The 20483-nt window shown below is 57.8% G+C and overlaps 1 protein-coding gene across 3 annotated transcripts in view; it reads left to right on the plus strand.

Moving 5' to 3' along the window:
• RIPOR2 (RHO family interacting cell polarization regulator 2) overlaps nt 1-20351 on the plus strand; it is a 64681-nt gene extending 44330 nt beyond the window's left edge. The window contains exons 10-23 of one of the 3 annotated variants that reach the window (XM_054711774.1): nt 808-933; nt 1202-1350; nt 2448-2577; nt 3162-3311; nt 6274-6918; nt 9215-9393; nt 10848-11016; nt 11700-11835; nt 13311-13472; nt 13989-14147; nt 14656-14858; nt 15772-15855; nt 17319-17409; nt 18718-20351. In XM_054711774.1, the coding sequence (XP_054567749.1) occupies nt 808-933; nt 1202-1350; nt 2448-2577; nt 3162-3311; nt 6274-6918; nt 9215-9393; nt 10848-11016; nt 11700-11835; nt 13311-13472; nt 13989-14147; nt 14656-14858; nt 15772-15855; nt 17319-17409; nt 18718-18818 (2484 nt within the window). In that variant the 3' untranslated portion in view covers nt 18819-20351. Of the gene's footprint in view, nt 1-807; nt 934-1201; nt 1351-2447; nt 2578-3161; nt 3312-6273; nt 6919-7589; nt 9086-9214; nt 9394-10847; nt 11017-11699; nt 11836-13310; nt 13473-13988; nt 14148-14655; nt 14859-15771; nt 15856-17318; nt 17410-18717 lie in introns of those variants that run through there. The other 2 variants (XM_054711775.1, XM_054711776.1) reach the window with 2 other exon arrangements.
• Nucleotides 20352-20483: the final 132 nt, after the last annotated feature.

Raw genomic sequence — 20483 nt, forward strand, 5'->3', positions numbered from 1 at the left:
TAACTTTTATCTGGACGCCCTGAGTTTAACTGGATGCCCCGTTGGCTGAGCTGTTACTGTTACTGTCGCTGTCGTTGTTACTGTCTCACCGAGCTCTCGGGAGGGGCGTGCAGACACCGTGATCCTTCGCCCTCCGTTCTCCTAAGACCCTGTCGACACAGGGACGTGCACACAGAAACGTTTGTGAGAGTTTACTGAGCCAGCGCGGGACCTCATGGTTGAGATGATGCTCTGCAGAGTGGCAGATCTGCAGCTTATTTTACATGTTTGTATTGATTCCAGAGAGGAAGGGAGAGGGAGAGAGAGAGAATCATCAGTGATGAGAGCATCATGGACCGGCTGCCTCCTGCATGCCCCCCACTGGGGATGGAGCCCGCAACCCGGGCCTGTGCCCTGACTGGGAATCGAACCCTGACCTCCTGGTTCATAGGTCGATGCTCAACCACTGAGCCCCGCCAGCTGGGCAAGCGGCACCTTATTTCTTGCTCTGACCGCTGAGTAGATTTTAGTTGATGCCCATCGTCTCTGCGAGGGGCTGGGCCTGGGAGTTGGTCCGTGGCTGTCCTACTGAAGTGGGACTGGCCCGAGAGAGCAGCAGGCCCTGTGAGCAGGCGGGCAGGGGCGACGCTCTTTACCGAAGAAAGCTCCCACCCTGGGCCTTCCAGACAAGAACCCCCTCCCAGGGTCTCCCCACTCGGCGTCGGCGCCTCGCTCGGGGCCCAGGCGTGTGGGGGAGAGGACGGCGGAGGAGGGGGCGGTGCTTGGTCTGGAGGCGGGTGAGGACGCGTGCCCGTTGGTGTCTCCCAGATTTTCATGAAGTACGGACGGCAGCGGTGGAAGCTGAAAGGCAAAATCGAAGTCAACGGCAGGCAGAGCTGGGACGGAGAGGAAACAGTGTTCCTGCCCCTGATCGCTGGACTCATCTCCATCAAGGTACAGTGTTCGCGGCCCTGCAGTCTCCTGGTGCCACGCCGGGGGGGCCACGCCGGGGGAGCCACGCTGGGAGGGCCACGCCGGGGGAGCCACGCTGGGTGGGCCACGCCGGGGGAGCCACGCCGGGGTGGCTGAGTCCCCAGCCTCCTCCTGCTGCCCAGTCCCTGGCACCCTCAGCTCCGACGTCAGCTGTGACTCAGAAAGAAACGACCGCAGTGTCCCGCCTGTCTGCCCGCTGTCCAGCGCCTTCCCCTCGCTCTCTTCCTAGGTCACAGAGGTCAAAGGGCTGGCCACCCACCTCCTGGTGGGCAGCGTGACCTGCGAGACCAAAGAGCTGTTTGCGGCCCGACCTCAGGTGCTGGCCGTTGACATCAACGACCTTGGCACCATCAAGCTGAACCTGGAAATCGCGTGGTAGTAAGTGGCCCTTTCGGGTTCCTCAGTGGACACAGGTGGGACAGGCTGTGCTGACCACGGGCGGGGGCCCCTCAGGTGCCCTCAGAACCACCGGGAGCTTCTTCCGGAAGCCACGCGTGGGCCCCTCCAGACTCTGTGCCTCCCGAGAGAGAGGCATATCTAGGTGTGCAGGTGAACTGAGGTGCGCAGGTAGATTGAGGTGTGCGGGTCGGTGGTACGTGTGCGGGTAGATTGAGGTGTGCGGTCGGTGGTACGTGTGCAGGTCAGTGGTACGTGTGCGGGTAGATTGAGGTGTGCGGGTCGGTGGTACGTGTGTGGGTAGGTTGAGGTGTGCGGGTCGGTGGTACGTGTGCAGGTAGATTGAGGTGTGCGGGTCGGTGGTAGGTGTGTGGGTAGATTGAGGTGTGCGGGTCGGTGGTACGTGTGCAGGTAGATTGAGGTGTGCGGGTCGGTGGTACGTGTGCGGGTAGATTGAGGTGTGCAGGTTGGTGCGGGTAGGTTGGAGGTGTGCAGGTCGGTGGTACGTGTGCAGGTAGATTGAGGTGTGCGGTCGGTGGTACGTGTGTGGGTAGATTGAGGTGTGCGGGTAGATTGAGGTGTGCGGGTCGGTGGTACGTGTGTGGGTAGATTGAGGTGTGTGGGTCGGTGGTACGTGTGCAGGTAGATTGAGGTGTGCGGGTAGGTGGTACGTGTGTGGGTCGGTGGTTCGTGTGTGGGTCGGTGGTACGTGTGCAGATAGATTGAGGTGTGCGGGTCGGTGGTAGGTGTGTGGGTAGATTGAGGTGTGCGGGTCGGTGGTACGTGTGCAGGTAGATTAAGGTATGCGGGTCGGTGGTACGTGTGCGGGTCGGTGGTACGTGTGCGGGTAGATTGAGGTGTGCGGGTCGGTGGTACGTGTGCCGGTGAACTGTACTTAAAGCCGTGATGATGACTGCTCGTCCCTCGAGTGGTTCTTACATTCAGCTTCCTCTCCTCTTGGCTGATTTTCTGACAAACCACGGGTTAGAAGTTCCTTGAGTGAAATCAGGTGCTTCTGGGCCTGCGGTCGGTCACGCAGGTGCCTGACCGCTCACCTTCCGGGACCTGCTGTTTTCCAGCCCCTTCGACGTGGAGGACGTGACCCCGTCGGCCGGCACGGGGAGCAAGGCGGCCGCCCTGCAGCGGAGGATGTCCATTTACAGCCAGGGCACCCCCGAGACGCCCACCTTCAGAGACCACGCCTTCTTCGTAAGTTCAGCGCGATTCTGGGGTGGAGACCGGGGTAGAGACGTAAGCCCGAGGCCGTGCTGGCCTCGTCGGACACCCTGCGTTAGGGCCTCTCGTCATTCCTAGCGAAGCGGTTCTGAAGCTCACCCCCACTCACCCAGCGACACCCCAGCCGCCTCTGCTGTGCGCACAGGTGGGGCCCCTCTGCCTTCCTGCCCCTCCCCCGCGCTCCCTGCTGCTCTGTTACTAACACGGATTCCTCCCGAACCTTCGCAGCATTTTTTGTTGTTCTGTTAATCCTCAACAGAGGATATTCTTCCATTGATTTTTAGGGAGAGTGGAAGAGAGAGGGAGGGAGAGAGAGACACTTCGATTGGTTGCCTCCTGCAACCAGGGCTGGGGCCGGGGAGGAGCCTGCAAACGAGGTGCATGCCCTTGACGGGAATCAAACCCGGGACCCTCCGGTCCGCAGGCCGACGCTCTGTCCGCCGCGCCACACGCCACACCAGCACTTTGCAGCCACGTGTGTTCTAACCTGAAACGCTTGCTGAGGCGCTGACCCTAACCTGTCCCCTGCTCTCCCTGCCCGTCTCTCGCTCCGGAAGCGGTGGCTGCAGCCCTCCCCGGACAAGCCGCGGCGGCTGTCCGCCCTGAGCGCCTTGCAGGACACGCTGCTGGCCAAGCTGCACCGCAGCCGCTCCGTGTGCGACCTGCCCTCCCTCAGGCTGAGGCCCACGGCCGTGCTCGAGTCCTATGTGAGTGCGGGGGCGGGGGCTGCGTGCTCTGCTGTGTCTCCTGCGTGTCCTCCTCTGTCTGCTCCCTGGGGGGCTCCGTCCCGCATGCAATTGGTGGGAGAGGCCGTCTGTCTTTCTCGTCTCACGACCCTGCTTCGTGCGGTGGTTTCTCTCGCTGCTGTGAGGAGACCCGCGCCCTTTTAAAATGATGCTGGGACACTGAGGTCGGGAAGGCCTGGTGCCGCGGCCTTATGCTCGGTGCTCACAAGGAACAACCGCCCGGGAGGAACGCGGGACTTAAACCCACGGGACTAGAGCTGTTTCCTTTAAAGCAGTGGTCGGCAGACTCATCAGCCAACAGAGCCAAATATCAACAGGACAACGATTGACATTTCTTTTGAGAGCCACATTTTTTAAACTTAAGCTATATAAGTAGGTACATTGTTATTAACTTAATTAGAGTACGTGGTATTTTGTGGAAGAGCCGCACTCAAGGGGCCAAAGAGCCGCATGTGGCTCGTGAGCCGCAGTTTGCCGACCACTGCTTTAAAGAGGTTCTTAGTTCACTGGTCTTAGCTCCCTGTAGTGTTTGTGCCAACTTAATTAAAGCAGAACAGAGCCCGGCCCACGTGGCTCAGTGGGTGAGTGTCGACCTAGGAACCAGGCGGTCACGGTTTGATTCCGGGTCAGGGCACAGGCCCAGGTGGCGGGCTCGATCCCCAGTTGGGGGCGTGCAGGAGGCAGCCGGTCCATGATTCTCTCTCATCATGGATGTTTCATCTCTCTCTCCCTCTCCCTTCCTCTCTGAAATCAATAAAGATATATTTAAAAAATAAAATAAAAGCAGAACAAAGTAACACATCTTTTCAATGAAATAGCATGTCTTTCAAGCTAGATGCCCAAAAGGATTTTGTTTGGTTTGTTTGTTTTGTTTTGTTACGAAGGCGTTTAGTTCCGTGGTTGGCAAACTGCGGCTCATGAGCCACATGCGGCTCTTTGGCCCCTTGAGTGTGGCTCTTCCACAAAACACCACGGCCTGGGCGAGTCTATTTTGAAGAAGTGGCGTTAGAAGAAGTTTAAATTTAAAAAATTTGGCTCTCAGAAGGAATTTCAATCGTTGTCCTGCTGATATTTGGCTCTGCTGACTAATGAGTTTGCCGACCACTGGGTTAGTTTATGCTCATCGGTGTCACGGGTGTTCTCATTTCCCGGATTTCCCAGTGCGCTCCGCTCCTTACAGTAGTCAATGTGCGATCTCACAGGCTGGGGTACAAAAAGGGTTTTTTAAATGGTGCTGTGACCCCCCGCGTGTGGCCGCGAGTAGCGTGAGGTCCTGGGATTAGGGAACGTGCTCCGGGCCAGGCCCCCAGCCTTTCCCTGGAAAATGAGAAAGCTGAGAATTCTCCCATCAACGCCCCCTCTTCCGCACGGAAAGGGAGGTTTTTAAAGGCGTGTTTGCTGTCGCCGGACGCGCACACACACAAAACCAACAACCAAAATGCTACTATGATGCGAGATCTGGGTTTTTATTTATTTTATTTTTATTTTGTTTCCATTTTTTTATTAAGGTATTATATGTGTACATATCTTACCATTTCCCCCCCCCCACCCCACTCCCATACATGCCCTCACCCCCCAGAGTTTTGCGTCCATTGGTTATGCTTATATGCATGCATACAAGTCCTTCGGTTGATCTCCTATCTCCCCCACCTCTCCCTAACCTTCCCGCTGTAACTTGACAGTCTGTTTGATGCTTTACTGTCTCTGTATCTATCTTTTTGTTCATCAGTTTATAATGTTCTTTATTATCCATAAGTGAGTGAGATCATGTGGTATTTTTCTTTCATTGACTGGCTTATTTCACTTAGTATAATGTTCTCCAGTTCCATCCATGTTGTTGCAAATGATGAGAATTCCTTCTTTTTTACAGCAGCATAGTATTCCATTGTGTAGATGTACCACAGTTTTCTGATCCAGTCATCTGCTGACGGGCACCCAGGCTGTTTCCAAATCTTAGCTATTGTAAATTGTGCTGCTATGAACATAGGGGTGCATATATCCTTTCTGATTGGCGTTTCTAGTTTCTTAGGATATATTCCCAGGAGTGGGATTACTGGGTCAAATGGGAGTTCCATTTTTAGTTTTTGAGGAAACTCCATACTGTTCTCCACAGTGGCTGCACCCGTCTGCATTCCCACCAGCAGTGCACGAGGGTTCCTTTTTCTCCACATCCTCGCCAACACTTGTCGTTTGTTGATTTGTTGATGATAGCCATTCTGACAGGTGTGAGATGGTACCGCATTGTCGTTTTGATCTGCATCTCTCGGATAATTAGTGACTTTGAGCATGTTTTCATGTGTCTCTTGGCCTTCTTTCTGTCTTCTTTTGAAAAGATTCTATTTAGGTCCGTTGCCCATTTTTTTTATTGGATCATTTATCTTCCTTTTATTAAATTGTATAAGCTGCCTGTAGATGTTGGAGATTAAACCTTTATCAGTGATAGCATTTGCAAATATGTTCTCCCATGCAGTGGGCTTTCTTGTTGTTTTGTTGATGGTTTCTTTTGCTGTGAAAAAGCTTTTTATTTTGATGTAGTCCCATTTGTTTATTTTCTCTTTAGCTTCCATTGCCCTAAGAGCAGTATCAGTGTTTATTTTATTTTTAAAAAAATAGTTTTATTGGTTTCAGAGAGGAAGGGAGAGGGAGAGAGAGAAACATCAATGATGAGAGAGAATCATGGATTGGCTGCCTCCTGCACCCCCCACCCTGGGGATCGAGCCCGCAGCGTCCTGACCTGGAATCTAGCCATGACCTCCTGGTTCACAGGTCGACGCTCAACCACTGAGCCACCCCAGCCGGGCTGGTTTCCTATTTTAATTGTGTTACAGCTTATCCGGAAATCAGCCACACCGAACACCCCATCTGTATTTAAAAATAACACAAAGAGAAATTTAAAATGCTAACAGACACCTCCCTCCCGCAGTCGAACCTCCCGGATGACGCCTTCGAGAATGACAAGGCTGCCGAGGAGAAGAGGCCGCTGTCCCTCAGCTTCGACGACCTGCCCAACGGGGACTGTGTCCTCCCCGCCAGCCCGTGCCCGGCCCACCCCGAAATCACCGTCACCCCCGCCGAGCTGCACCGGGGCCAGAGCGCCGAGGACCCGGGCTCCGTGTCCTCCAGGGGCTCCTCCGGAGGCGGCCCGGGGCCCGCGCCGTCCCCAGAGGAGGACGCGGAGGGGCCCCCCAGAACCGAGGCCCGCCCGGCGCCCCCGGGGCCCGCGGCCGGACGCCTGTTCCTGGAGAGGGCCGTGGCGGAGGCGCTGCTGCGGGAGTCGGACGAGGCCTCGGAGCTGAAGCCGGTGGAGCTGGACGCCTTCGAGGGCAACGTCACGAAGCAGCTGGTGCAGAGGCTGACCTCGGCGGAGGCGCCGGCCGCCGCGGCGGAGAGGCTGCTGTTCGAGGGGCCGGTGGCCAGCGGGGAGGCGGACGGCGGCCGGTCCTTCCTGGACGGGAGCCTGGAGGACGCGTTCCACGGGCTGTTCCTCGCGCTCGAGCCCCACAAAGAGCAGTACCAGGAGTTCCAGCAGCTGAGCCAGGAGGTCATGCACTTGGACGATGTCCTCAAAGTAAGTGCCTCTGCGGGGGCCCCGGGGCCGGGGGCGAGGGAGGCGGCCTGAGCGGCGTCCCGTCTGCGGCAGCGTGTCTTCATCTTCCATCCCGTCCCATCGCAGATCTGTACCCAATGGCTCTTCATTTTTTAAAAAATATATTTTTATTGATTTCAGAGAGGAAGGAAGAGGGAGGTAGAGATAGAAACATCAATGATGCTGCCCTAGCCAGTGTGGCCCAGTGGATAGACCTGCAGACTGAAGGGTCCCGGGTTCGATTCCGGTCAAGGGCACATACTTTGGTTGCAGGCTCCTCCCCGGCCCAGGCCCGGGTCAGGGCTTATGCAGGAGGCAACCAATCGATGTGCTTCTCTCACATCGATATTTCTCTCTGTCTTTCCCTCTCTCTTCCACTCTCTCTAAAAATCAATGGGAAAAAATATCCTCGGGTGAGGATTAAAAAAATTTAATTCAAAAAATAATAATAAAAATAAAAAATAGACACACCCATATTGTACAGGATCAAGTTCTGCAGATGCCAAGCATAGGACAGGAGAACCAGGAAGTTGTGCCCCAGAGGCTGGACAGGGCCTCGGAGGTGAGGGCTGGGGCGAGGGCTTTGCGCCCGCTGGCCGGCGTTCCGGCAGCGGCTGGACGTGGCTCTCTCTCTTTCCCCTTCACGTTCCCAGGATGCATAGCACCTTGAGGATGAGAGACTAAATGATGCCGCCCCTCGGACGGAGATCCCGAGGGCGACTGAGCAGCTCTGATGCATGAGCACCTGTGCTGGGTGGCCTCCTGGGCGTAGGGACAGCCCCCGCCAGGCCCTTCCCGCCTGTGTCCCGAAGTCAGCACGGAGGACCTTAGTTCTGCCACCTTGCAGGACTTGCCCCGTTCCACCCACCCCAGCGAACCCTTGACTATTGGGAAGTACCTCTCTCCACCTCCATGCCTGTAGCAATGGGCGTTATTCTGTGTGTGATGTCTGCGAGTGTGTCCAGCGCCGTAGGATTCTCCAGGCCATGGGTCTGCCCCCCATGACTCCGGGCCACGGGCTGGGTCAGGGAGGTGACGGAGCAAGGTCCTTCCCAGGCCGAGCTGGGAGGAAGCAGCACTGCCTCTCATGGTGCCCACCATTCATGTCTCCTCGATGCAAAGGAAAATGATGTGCTGTGAATGTAGATGAGCTTTTAAGGCCACTTACCCAGGATGTGTGGGTTAGTGAAGGGCGCCCCCCTCTGTTTTTGGGGGCCATCCTGTTCATCCTTCAGAGCAGGGGCCTCGCTAGCAGCTCCCGCCTTGGGAAGACGAGACCTCGTGGAGTTAGAGGCTGCTCCTGTCCCGCACTGAACCCACCTCTCCCTCCATGTCTCCTGGGCCGTATTTTACTTGGGGTTGAGCTCCAGGCAGAGGGACATGGCAGCTCTGATTCCCAAGGCTTTTAGGTTGTAATAGATGTTTTTTAACTTTCTTTTAAAATATATTTTTACTGATTTCAGAGAGAGGGAGGGAGAGAGAGAGAAACATCAATGATGAGAGAGAATCATTGATTGGCTGCCTCCTGCACACCCCACACTGGGGATCAAGCTCGCAACCCGGGCATATGCCCTAACCAGGAATTGAACCGTGACCTCCTGGCTCATAGGTCAGCGCTCAACCCCTGAGCCACGCCAGGATGTTTTTGAACTTTTTTTTTATTTTATTGATTTTTTACAGAGAGGAAGGGGGAGGGATAGAGAGTTAGAAACATCGATGAGAGAGAGACACCGATCAGCTGCCTCCTGCACACCCCCTACAGGGGATGTGCCCGCAACCAAGGTACACGCCCTTGACCGGAATCGAACCTGGGACCCTTCAGTCCGCAGGCCGACGCTCTACCCACTGAGCCACACTGGGATGTTTTGGAACTTTTTATTATAAAAATTTCCAACAGAAGTAGAGCAAATAGATAACGGATCCTCCCCGCCCCGCGCCCCCCCCCTCCGCACCCCCGCCATCTTCCTCATGCTCCTCTCCTGGCCAGTGTCCTCGTCTCGTCTTTGAGCCGCTTGCTTCCCTCTGTATTAGTTCGGAACAAATCCCAGAGATTGTGCCATTTGACTCACTGCTGTTCTTTTTTTAATATGAATCTGTTAAATGCGGTTTTTTTTTAATGCCAATAAAATACAATAAAACAAAAGCTTCAAACAAAGACAGTGTCACCTGTTCCTATGGGTCAGAGCGGGCGCTGGGTCCCATCGCCTCCGGGACGCTGACTGTGTCCCCCCCGTCGGGGGTGTGGGGACGCTGATGTGCGGCTGCCCCTGCCTTGCAGTGCAAGCCGCCCGGGAGCCGCAGCACGCCCTCCAGCCTGAGCCTGACGGTGGAGAGCGCCCTGGAGAGCTTCGACTTCCTGAACACCTCCGACTTCGACGAGGACGAGGACGTGGACGAGGGCGGCCCTGTGGGCGGCGCCGACTCGGTGTTTTCCGACACGGAGACGGAGAAGAACGGGTGAGCCGCGCCCCCGTGCGCCTCTCCCACCTCGCTGTGCTGCGCCTGGCGTCCCCGCCCTCCCTCCTCCGCCCCCTGCCGCCCCGGGGGTCTCGGCCGGAGTCAGCTCCTCGGTGCAGCGGCACAGCCCGGTGTCCGCCGGGCACACGGCACCAGGGCCCAGCCGGGTGTTTTGTCCTTCGAGGCGAAGTGCCCAGCCAGCACCCCCACGCCTGTCTGTGAGCTCTGGTGCCCCATCTTTGTGAACCGTGGGGGTGGGGAGCCCGAGCCGGGCAGCCGGGAGCTGGCCAGGGGTGCGAACCGGGGACACTGGTGGTCGGCTCTGCCCGTCCTTGTGCCCCCCGCACCCAGGCTCCTTCTGGAACAAAATAGACGCAACAAACGTAGTTTCCCACGTGAGTGCCCATCACCATGTATGTCTCCGTGGCAGCGCTGCCGTGGGTTTTTTGTTTTGTTTTTAAATATGTTTTTATTGATTCTTAGAGAGGGAGGGAGAGGGAGAGAGAGATGGGAACACCAATGATGAGAGAGAACCGTGGATCGGCTGCCTCCTGCAAATCCCCCCTGGGGATCAAGCCTGCAACCCGGGCACGTGCTCTTGACCGGGAATCGAACCGTGACCTCCTGGCTTATAGGTGGACGCTCACCCTGAGCCCCGCCGGCCGGCCGGCCATGGGGCACAAACAAAGCCCGCGAGGCAGAAGGAGGCTGTACCTCCCGCGGGACCAAGGCCCCTTAGCGTTTGTCCCGAGTGGAAGTCCGTGTCTCCTCCAGGCAGCGTTCCTTCCTCCTTTCCTTCCGGGAGGGGCTGACGGGAGGTGAGGAAACGGTCGGCAGGTTCGTTCTGAGCAGGACTGCTCCTGGGACGTGGCACATACAAAGACGGTCTAAGCCGGGACCCTGGGCAGGGCCCCCATCGGAAGTGTGGTCGGGGCAGGTTTCTGAGACGCGGGGAGGCTGCTGGCGAGTGGTTCTCGGTGCCGAGAGCCCGGGAAGCCGTTGTTCTGCCTGACCTTTTACACCAGGCACATTGGTGACAGGCGGACTGGAGCCGTCGTGTTGGCAAGGTAGCTCGAGCCCTGGCCGGGTGGCTCAGTGGATAGAGCATCGGCCTGCAGACCAAAGGGTCCCGGGTTTGATTCTGGTCAAGGGCACGTCCCTCGGTTGCAGGCTCCTCCCGGGCCCTGGTTGGGGCCGTGCAGGAGGCAACCCGTCGATGTGTTTCTCTCACATCGATGCGTCTCTCTGTCTCTCCCTCTCTCTTCCACTCTCCCTAAAAACCAATGGAAACTGTCCCCGGGCGAGGATTAGAAGAAGAGGAGGAAAGGTAGCTTGGATTTTCCCGGCCACGGGAAGTAGCTCTGGGGGACCTGCAGGGAGCCACGTGGAGTGGACCCGTGCTTTCCACTCGGAAAGAAACGGCTCGCCTGCCGCTCACCTTCCCGCTTCAACAGGTACAGGTCAGCTCACCCGGCGGCCAGGGCGCACCTCAGCGAGGCGCTGACGGAGGACACGGGCGTGGGCACCAGCGTGGCCGGCAGCCCCCTCCCGCTGACCACGGGGAGCGAGAGCCTGGACATCGCCATCGTCAGGCACCTCCAGCAGTGCACCCGGCTCGTGCAGGTACGGCCGGGACGGCAGCGCGGCCGAGGCCAGCGGTTCACGCACCGGGAGAGCGTGCGCTTCTTTTTTGAAATATGTTCTTATTGATTTCAGAGAGGAAGGGCGAGGGGGAGAGGGAGAGAGAGAAACATCAACGATAAGAGACAATCACTGACCGGCTGCCGCCTGCACGCCCCACACGGGGGATGGAGCCCACAACCCGGGCCTGTGCCCTGATGGGGAATCAAACCCTGACCTCCTGGTTCACAGGCCGACGCTCAGCCACGGAGCCACGCCGGCCGGGCGAGATCGCTTGGTTATAGTTATGACTATTAGACACCAAGCTGCTAATTTCAGCTTGAAAACAAGGAAATAGATCCAGGCTCAGAAAAACCACCGCGCGTATAAAATACATCTTCTGGGGCGTACACGCCCACGTGCAGCCTGAACGCGCCCCCCGTGGGGAGAGGGCGCACTGACTTCCAGTGGCCTCACCGCTCCCCCGCGGAGAGTTCCAGAATGTACGTGGGCGCGGGCAACGCGAAAAGCCCCAGGAGCCTTCTGGTTTCGGCGGGTGAACCCAGGAGCATCACTGCCAGGGACGAGGGCACGTGGGGCCGGGCCAGCCCCCAGCGGGCGCAGGAAGCGCGGTCGGGAGGGCGCTGCACCGCACGCCTGAGACAGCGCTCTTGTTTCCTCCTCAGCAAATCGTCTTCTCCAGCAAAACCCCCTTCGTGGCCAGAAGTCTCCTGGACAAGCTTTCCAGGCAGATCCGCGTGATGGAGAAGCTCGCCGCCCTCAGTGACGAGCACATCGGGAACATCGGGTCCGTCCTGGAAGGTGAGGCCCTGCCCGGGAGGTCACCCTCCCCCCTCTTCACCCCCCTCCCCCCTCTTCACCCTCCTCCCCTCCCCCCTCTTCACCCTCCTCCCCTCCCCCCTTCACCCTCCTCCCCTCCCCCCTCTTAACCCCCCTTCTCCTCCCCCCTCTTCACCCTCCTCCGCTGTGTCTGGACAGGCAGCAGTAGAGCATTCAGAGCAGGGGCTGCCCCACAGCTGTGGGGTCTCACTAGCGCCCCCTTCAGCTTCGGAGTCAAAGTGCACCCCGCTTCTGCACCCGGCTTCTGCTGGGCCTCCTTCATAGGCAGACACGGGTGTGCCGACACGGGTGTGCGGACATAGGTTTGCAGGCACAGGTGTGCATACATGTGTGAACAGACAGATGCAGGTGTGCAGACACGGGTGTGCAAACAGCACCGTGTCACCTGACGAGGCTCCCCGTGGGGATGTGAGATGCGGATTGTCCTCGCATCACTGAATTGTCTAAGACAGCCCCACCGTGGCCCAGGGTCAAATGCAAGACACCCCCAAACTCTGCAGGGAGCCCAACCTCAGGGAGAGCCTAAGGCCTTCGTGAGGGTCCTGGGTCAGAGAGTTTTAGGGGGGGAACTTGACCCGGGAAAGATGCCTTAGAACGTGTGTGATCTAACACACACGCACACACGCACACACACACGTGTGTGGTCTGGCGACACGCCCCTTTTTTTTTCTCACTGGAGGATATTTTTTCCATTGATTTTTAGAGAGAGAGGGAGGGAGGGTGGAGGGGAGGGCGGGAAGGGGAGGGAGGTGAGAGGACTGGGTTCTAGCGCCGAAAGCACAGGCTCTGCCTCCTGCCCGGCTGCATGGGCTCCTCGGCAGGACGTCTGGTCCTGTGGGCCATCGGCTGACGAGCCGTCTTTAAGAAACAGTAATAACAGCCCTAACCGGTTTGGCTCAGTGGATAGAGCGTTGGCCTGCGGACTGAAAGGTCCCAGGTTCGATTCCGGTCAAGGGCATGTACCTTGGTTGCGGGCACATCCGCAGTAGGAGGTGTGCAGGAGGCAGCTGAATCGATGTTTCTCTCTCATCGATGTTTCTAACTCTCTATCCCTCTCCCTTCCTCTCTGTAAAAAATCAAAATATATTTAAAAAAAAAAGAAAGAAAGAAATAGTAATAACAGGTGGTGGCAGCCCGGCCACGTGGCTCCGTGGTGAGCGTGGACCTAGGAACCAGGAGGTCAGGGTTCGATTCCCAGTCAGGGCACAGGCCCGGGTTGTGGGCTCCATCCCTAGTAGAGGGTGTGCAGGAGGCAGCTGATCGATGATTCTCTCTCATCATTGATGTTCCCATCTCTCTCTCCCTCTCCCTTCCTCTCTGAAATCAATAAAAATATTTTTTTAATAATTTTTTTAAAACGGGGTGGTGGCCACGCCTGCCCACCCCGCCCGGTCCCTCTCCCGGCCTCACGGGCGTCCGTCCTTCCTTCCTTCCAGCCGTCCCCGAGCTCCACCAGCAGCCGTCCCTGCTGTCCTTCTGGACCGAGTGCTGCGGCCCGGCGGGCGTGTACCACAGCTCGGCCGACCGGGTGGTCCAGCAGCTGGAGGCCAGCTTCGCCGGCGCCATCAACGCAGACTACCCGGGCCTGGCAGACCCAGGTGGGCCCCGTGGCGGGGAGCAGACCGCCTGCTGCGGGCGGGATCAGGAGAAACACACAAAGGGGGGACGTGCACACGGAGTTCGCGCAGCTCCAGTGCCATGTTCAGAGCTGGGTGCTGTCATCGCTCCACACCCTCGGGGGCTGGGAGGCGATGTTAAGACTGAATTGGGGTACAGGCTCCGTTTTGGGTGAATCTCAGCCCTTTTGTTGAGGAAAAGGAGTCTGCCACCTGACAGCTCACCGTGTCGTCCGTTGCCATGCAGCTGGGACGCAGGCTGCGCTGACGTGTAGGCGGGGAAGGGGCGCAAGGTGACCAGATGGGGCACAGCTGTGGCCTGTACCTCGACCCAAACGGCCCTCAGGCAGGGGTGTAGACGGCCAGGTCACCGGCTGCGCCTGGGGTCAGTCCCCTGGCGGGCTGCGCTCCGTCCTGCTCCACAGTGAGGGACGAGTGAAGGAATGAATGAGTGGCCGTGTCCCCTAACGGCTGCCTGTGTCCTCTCTTCCCCAACAGTGTTTCGGACGCTGGTGGCCCAGATCCTGGACCGGCCGGAGCCCCTGCTGCCCCCCAGCCTGGCCTCCGAGGTGGTCACCGTCTTCCAGTTTCACGGCTACTTCTCCGGCCCCGGGGTTGGCGGCCTGGAGGGCCACGTGCGCCAGCTGGCGGGACAAGGTGGGCTGCTCCCGGGGCCGGGTGGTGGAGGGACACGGAGTGGCCTCTGGCCGCCTGCTTTTATGTATAGCATTGCTTTCAGAGGGAGAGGGAGAGAGAGAGAGAGAAACATCCATGATGAGAGAGAATCATGGATCAGCTGCCTCCTGCACGCCCCCTACTGGGGATGGAGCCCACAACCAGGGCCTGTGTCCTGACCAGAATCGAACTGTGACCTCCTGGTTCACAAGCCAATACTCAACCCCTGAGTCACGCCGGCCAGACGCACTGTGTATTTTTTCATTTGCCCGTTTAGTTCATCTGACAGTTAATTTTGTGGCCATTATGGGCTGGAGACCACGCCCGCTCTCCTCCCAAGCGCCTCGCCGGCCTTCTCAGAGTCATAGCGCTGATGGGCCCTGTCCTGGCCGAGCGGGAACCCCCTCTGTCCCGCGCTGACTGCCCGGACCTGGGTCGCCGCTGGGTTGCGCCCGCTCGCTGAGCGCCTTCCTCTGCGTTTCCTCTCCAGTCTCCATGGTGCGGAGCCTGCAGTCGCTGCGGGACGAGAAGCTGCGGCAGGCGGTCAGCGGCCTGGCCCCCAGCAGCCTCCCGGCCCAGCAGGAGGTGCTCCGAGCCCTGGCTCTGCTCTTGACCGGAGCCGACCGCGGCGTCGGCCAGGCCGTGCGGCTGTACCTGGAGGCGGCCGCCGGGAACCGGCATTTCCGGGAGAAGGTAGGCTGCGGAGCCGTGGCCCGAGCCAGGCTGCTTCCTCTCCTGTCCCTGCGGTGACTGTGGCGCCATTTTCCTCCTGTAGAAAGAATGTGTATCTTCTTTAAAAATATTCTTTATTGATTTCAGAGGAAGGGAGAGGGAGAGAGAGCTATAAACATCAACAATGAGCGAGAATCATGGATAAATTCTCCTACACACCCCACAACCCAGGCATGTGCCCTGACCAGGAATCAAACCGTGACCTTCTGGTTCATAGGTCGGCACTCAACCCCTGAGCCACAGGTCAGGCAAGAATTTGTGTCTTGGACGGTGGCTCAGTTGGTTGCAGCAGCATCCTGTACACCCAAAGGTTTCGGGTTCGACTCCCAGTTGGGGCGCGTATGGGAGGCAACCAATCAATGCTTCTCTCTCTCTCTCTCTCTCTCTCTCTCTCTCTCTCTCTCTCTCTCCCTCCCTCTCCCTTCTCTCTCTCCCTCTCTCCCTCTCTCCCTCTCTCCCTCTCTCCCTCTCTCCCTCTCTCCTTCTCTCCCTCTCCCCTCTCCCCTGCCCCTCCCTCTCCCTCCCTTCCTCTCTAAAACCATGAGCATACCCTCTGGTGAGTGCCCTGTGAAATAGCACGGTTCCTGCTGAGCACCTCTGCAGGGCCCCAGCGTCACCCGAAAGCTGGGCTCATGGCTGTGCACCTTCCAGCTGCCTTCTCCCAGAGCCCCTGACCTGGCCCGCACACGGGACCCACATATTGGGATAGGAAATTTAAAGAGATGGCTCTTTTAGCAAACATGGGTTTTAATGGGCTGTTGGCTCTGAAGGCAGTGCGGGAAGAATGGTGTTAGCTGTGGTCTGTGTCAGGCAGTAACTGCTGGGAACCCCTAAAGCCAGCGTGGCCGGGGTGCTCACTGCCTCCTCCCGCCAGGCCCTGCTCTACTACTGCGAGGCCCTGACCGCCCGCGACCTGCAGCTGCAGAAGGCGGCGTGCCTGGCTCTGCAGAGCCTGCAGGTGAGGCCGCGGGACTGAGCCGTGTGTGTGTGTGTGTGTGTGTGTGTGTGTGTGTGTGTGTCTGAGGTACAGGACTGAGCCGTGTGTGTGTGTGTGTGTGTGTGTGTGTCTGTGGTGCGGGACTGTGTGTGTGTGTGTGTGTGTCTGTGGTGCGGGACTGTGTGTGTGTGTGTGTGTGTGTTCTGTGGTGCGGGACTGTGTGTGTGTGTGTGTGTGTGTGTGTGTGTGTGTGTCTGTGGTGCGGGACTGTGTGTGTGTGTGTGTGTGTGTGTGTGTGTGTGTCTGTGTGTCTGTGTGTCTGTGGTGTGGGACTGTGTGTGTGTGTGTGTGTGTGTCTGTGGTGTGGGACTGTGTGTGTGTGTGTGTGTGTGTGTGTGTCTGTGGTGCGGGACTGTGTGTGTGTGTGTGTGTGTGTGTGTCTGTGTGTCTGTGGTGTGGGACTGTGTGTGTGTGTGTGTGTGTGTGTGTCTATGGTGCGGGACTGTGTGTGTGTGTCTGTGTGTCTGTGGTGCGGGACTGTGTGTGTGTGTGTGTGTGTGTGTGTGTGTCTGTGGTGCGGGACTGTGTGTGTGTGTGTGTGTGTGTGTCTGTGTGTGTGTGTGCGTGCGTGTGTGTGTGTGTGTGTGTGTGTGTGTGTGTGTCTGTGGTGCGGGACTGTGTGTGTGTGTGTGTGTGTGTGTGTGTGTGTGTGACTGTGTGTGTGTGTGTGTGCGTGTGCGCGTGCATGTAAAGTGCCCGGGTCAGCGGCGTTGCTGGTCTCCTTTGCCCTGTTCGTTGCTCGGAGTCCTTTTTCTCTTCTTGCGTCAGTACCAGATGGGCCCTTTCAGAAACCAGCGCTGCTCTGTGGTCTGGTCCGTCCTAGAAAGGCCTCTGCTCCTCCGGAGAGGCTGTGATGGCGCACTGGTGTGCGTTGTGTCCAGACACCAGGGGCCCCGTCCACCGCGCACAGCACTGACCCCAGGGTGCCCGTGGGTCCCGCCGTCCCCGTGACGGCTCTCCCGGGCAGCTCGGCCTTCACCGGTCGGGGCTCGGGGGGCGCGCCCCTCCTGGGAGCCACATGGGAATGGAAAGCACTGACGCCCCACCGTCAGCGGGCTCACCTTTCCGTCGCCAAGATTTAGTCACGGTCAGACCGGTCAGCCTGAGGGAGGCACAGAGGGCCAGCCCAGCCCCCTCCGCTGCAATCCCCAAGCTCCTCCTACAGCTCAGATTTCTGTTAATAATGTAAATAATGAAATCATAGGAAACACAACGAAGCCATCAGGGCGCCTGCCGCTGGGGACCTGGCTCCGTCGGGGAGTTCACCCCGCCCGTGGGGTGGCGCCCGGGAGCCGGGACCCATCTCCCCACATGCAGCTGGGGGGCCCGGGTAGGACGGCCCTCCGGCCCCCACCGGCTGAGAGGCTGGTCCCCGCGGCCCCGGACAGGTGTCCACTCACGCTGTGCACGCCCGCCCCCCGCAGGCCACGGAGAGCATCAAGATGCTGGTGAGCCTGTGCCAGTCGGACGCGGAGGAGATCAGAAACGTGGCCACCGAAACGCTCCTGTCTCTGGGTGAGTGTGTGCACGGGGTGTGTGCGTGCACGGGGTGTGTGTGTGCACGGGGCGAGTGTGTGCACGGGACGTGTGTGTGCACGGGGCGTGTGTGTGCACGGGGTGTGTGCACGGGGTGAGTGTGTGCACGGGGTGTGTGCGTGCACGGGGTGTGTGTGTGCACGGGGCGAGTGTGTGCACGGGGCTGTGTGCTTTTGAGTCCTACGCAGAGCTGTCGGGGGGTTCCCTGTGCACCGTGCAGTACGTCCCCCCATGGCTGCTGCTCACACACACACACACACACACGCACACACACATGCACACACACTCACACACACACTCACAATACACACACATATGCATGCACATACACATACATACATGCACACATACATGCATGTACACACTCACACACACCCAGCGTGAGGACTCCTCAGTGTCCACGTCTCTCCGGCTCCGTCCTGACCCCTGGGTGTGGAGGGTGAGGCCTGGGAGCCTTCGGGACGGCTCCTCAGTCTGGGCAGGATTTCGGGGTAAGAACCTGGAAGTCACACCGAAGTGGCAGGAGCTGGGGTCCGGGCTCCTGCCTCCTGCACGCCCCTCATTGGGGACCGAGCCCGCGACCCAGGCCTGTGCCCTGACCAGGAATTGAACCCTGACCTCCGGGTTCATAGGTCGCCGCTCAGCCACGGAGCTCGCCGGCGGGCTGTGCACAGAAAGCCCTGGCTGAGCACAGCTGCCTGCCCTTAGTCTCTGTGTGAGGTGGATGGACTTCCTACTGCTAGTCCTCTGTCCTTCACTTCCCCTTTCTGGTCACATTTTTAAAGAGGAAAAATGGAACAAAACAGTCAAGTAATTGATACACGTTGGCCATTCCAGGCGTTCCTACTGACAGCCTGAGCCCGTGGTGGGCGGTAGACTCGTCACCACGTTGGCATGGTAATTTTTTGGCTGGCGTTTGAAAGCCTAAATTTGACCTTTATGAACGACCATGTAGGCGTGCCAATGCAGACGTGTAAAAGTAAAAGCCGTGTGAACGTTGCATGCTCCAAGGTCAAGGACCCACCACGTGGAGGCCGGGCCCGCCTGCCATAGATTCCCTGGGAATTGCAGGAATAAACCCGCTTAGCGCACTCACGGGCGCCACGTGCCCCCAGCACCTCTGCCTCCCACCTGCCCGCGTCCCGCCTCTGGCCTTAGCTCCAAAGATAGAACCCCACCTGGAGACAGTGTGATTCACAGCGAGAGAGGGGGCTGTTCCTGGCCTGACCTTGTGACGAGCGGAAGCGCTGAGCTGACGCCGGTGCCGTTTCTCACGTTCCCATCCAGGGGAAGACGGGCGGCTGGCCTACGAGCAGCTGGACAAGTTCCCCCGGGACTGCGTCCACGTCGGAGGCCGTCACGGGACCGAGGTGGCCACGGCCTTTTAATGACCCCACAGCTGTCTTCACAGCTGGCCCTTGGGTCCCGGAGGTGCCGCGGTGTAGACAGAACTCAGTTCGGTCCCAGCGCCTCTTCCCGTGGCCGCTACGAGAGGGCTGTGTGCAGCGTGGTAGGTCAGCCACGGCGCCGACCGCGGACAGCGCTGAGTAAGCAGAGCCCGTCGTCGGTGATACGTATGGAATTTCAAAACAGCCATCTTCGTACTTTTCCGGAAGCTCTGGAGCTTGAGGCCGTCCTGGGAGACTTGGGTAAATGTCGTACAGCTTGCAGTTCTCTCCGTCGTGTTCTCAGGGTTGAGGGCCCCCACCCCCCACCAGCGACCTAATGCTACCTTCAGTGAAAAGCACAAAAAAGAATTCCTTCCCATAGAAGTTTGCCTGCCGGACCTGGTAGAACGCCACATTGTCAGAGCGTGATGTTTGCACATGTCGCGTGTCCCAGTGTCACTGCGCCTCCTGTTCCTCTTCCTCCTGAGAATCCCCAAAGCGTGTTTCCACGGTGGCGAGAAGACGGGGAGGTGACCAGGAGCAGACGACCTCATGAGGTCACACCCCGACTCCTTAAACACAGAGGCACGCCACGCGCAGGCTTTTATTTTTGAACAAACAAGAGCCATTTTTTAATGATCTTTTTCAACCGAGGTACTTCGCTGCTAAGACCAATCCAAACCCAGCCACGGCTTCGGAAAAGCTGGGGCGCCCCCTGAGGTGCGAGAGCAGGGAAGTTGGAGGGACAGTGAAAAGGGGTCCTTGCTTCCGTGACAACCCCATGAGGTCAGGATGAAGGCTGCCCCCTGGGGTGGTGACTGCCCCCTGCTGGGACCCCTTGGCCAAATAGAACAGCAGCCACCCTCACCGCTCCCATCAGGGGAGCAAACCCAGGCGCTAACGTCCATGCCCGCTCAGGAGCTCCTGGTACATAACGGGGCGTCCTCCTAAGCGTGTACGGGGCAGGATATGCCAAGTTATCTAATAGGTGTGAGTGTAGCTTGAACTGTACTCTGGATGTGTTTGTATAAAATACCAGTGAGGTGTCCTTTTAAATATTCACACTTCAGCAGACCTTTAAAGCAGCTCTTAGTTCACGTTAAATGGTGTCTGCCGAGTTTCCCGGCAAATAGTCCTTGGGACTGTGAAGTTACAGTGTGTATATATATATCTATTTGTATATTTATAAATATTATATATATATATATGCCTTATCCTTCCTTTGAAAAGTTTCTTGTACAGTCTATAGTTAGGATAGTCTGTATAAGCTGCCGTCCATATGAAATGGTGGAGAGGATTTTTTTTTTTATAGAAAACTCAAATCACAAACGTTATCAAGTGTTTTGCTGGTTTTGGTGTGTGTTTTTTAAAAATTTTTTGAATATTGCATGAGCAACGGACTCCGGGTCTTTTGTATTCACTTCTGCATTTTGTTTTGGTTGAGGGGGGCGCGTTGTTTTGTGGCATTTGTATCCGTCACTGTTCCCATCCTGGACGTTCAAATAAAAACTATTTTTGAATCTCTGGTCTCGGGCACAGAGTCCACTGTATTTTTTCACATGCCCTCATGAGTTGGTACACACACAGGACACTTCGTTCTCCACTGAAATTTGTTCTGATCTTGACATTCCTTCATCCATAAATAGGGATAGTAATATTTGCTTC

The sequence above is a fragment of the Eptesicus fuscus genome, chromosome 22, assembly GCF_027574615.1.
Source record: "Eptesicus fuscus isolate TK198812 chromosome 22, DD_ASM_mEF_20220401, whole genome shotgun sequence".
NCBI lineage: Eukaryota > Metazoa > Chordata > Mammalia > Chiroptera > Vespertilionidae > Eptesicus > Eptesicus fuscus.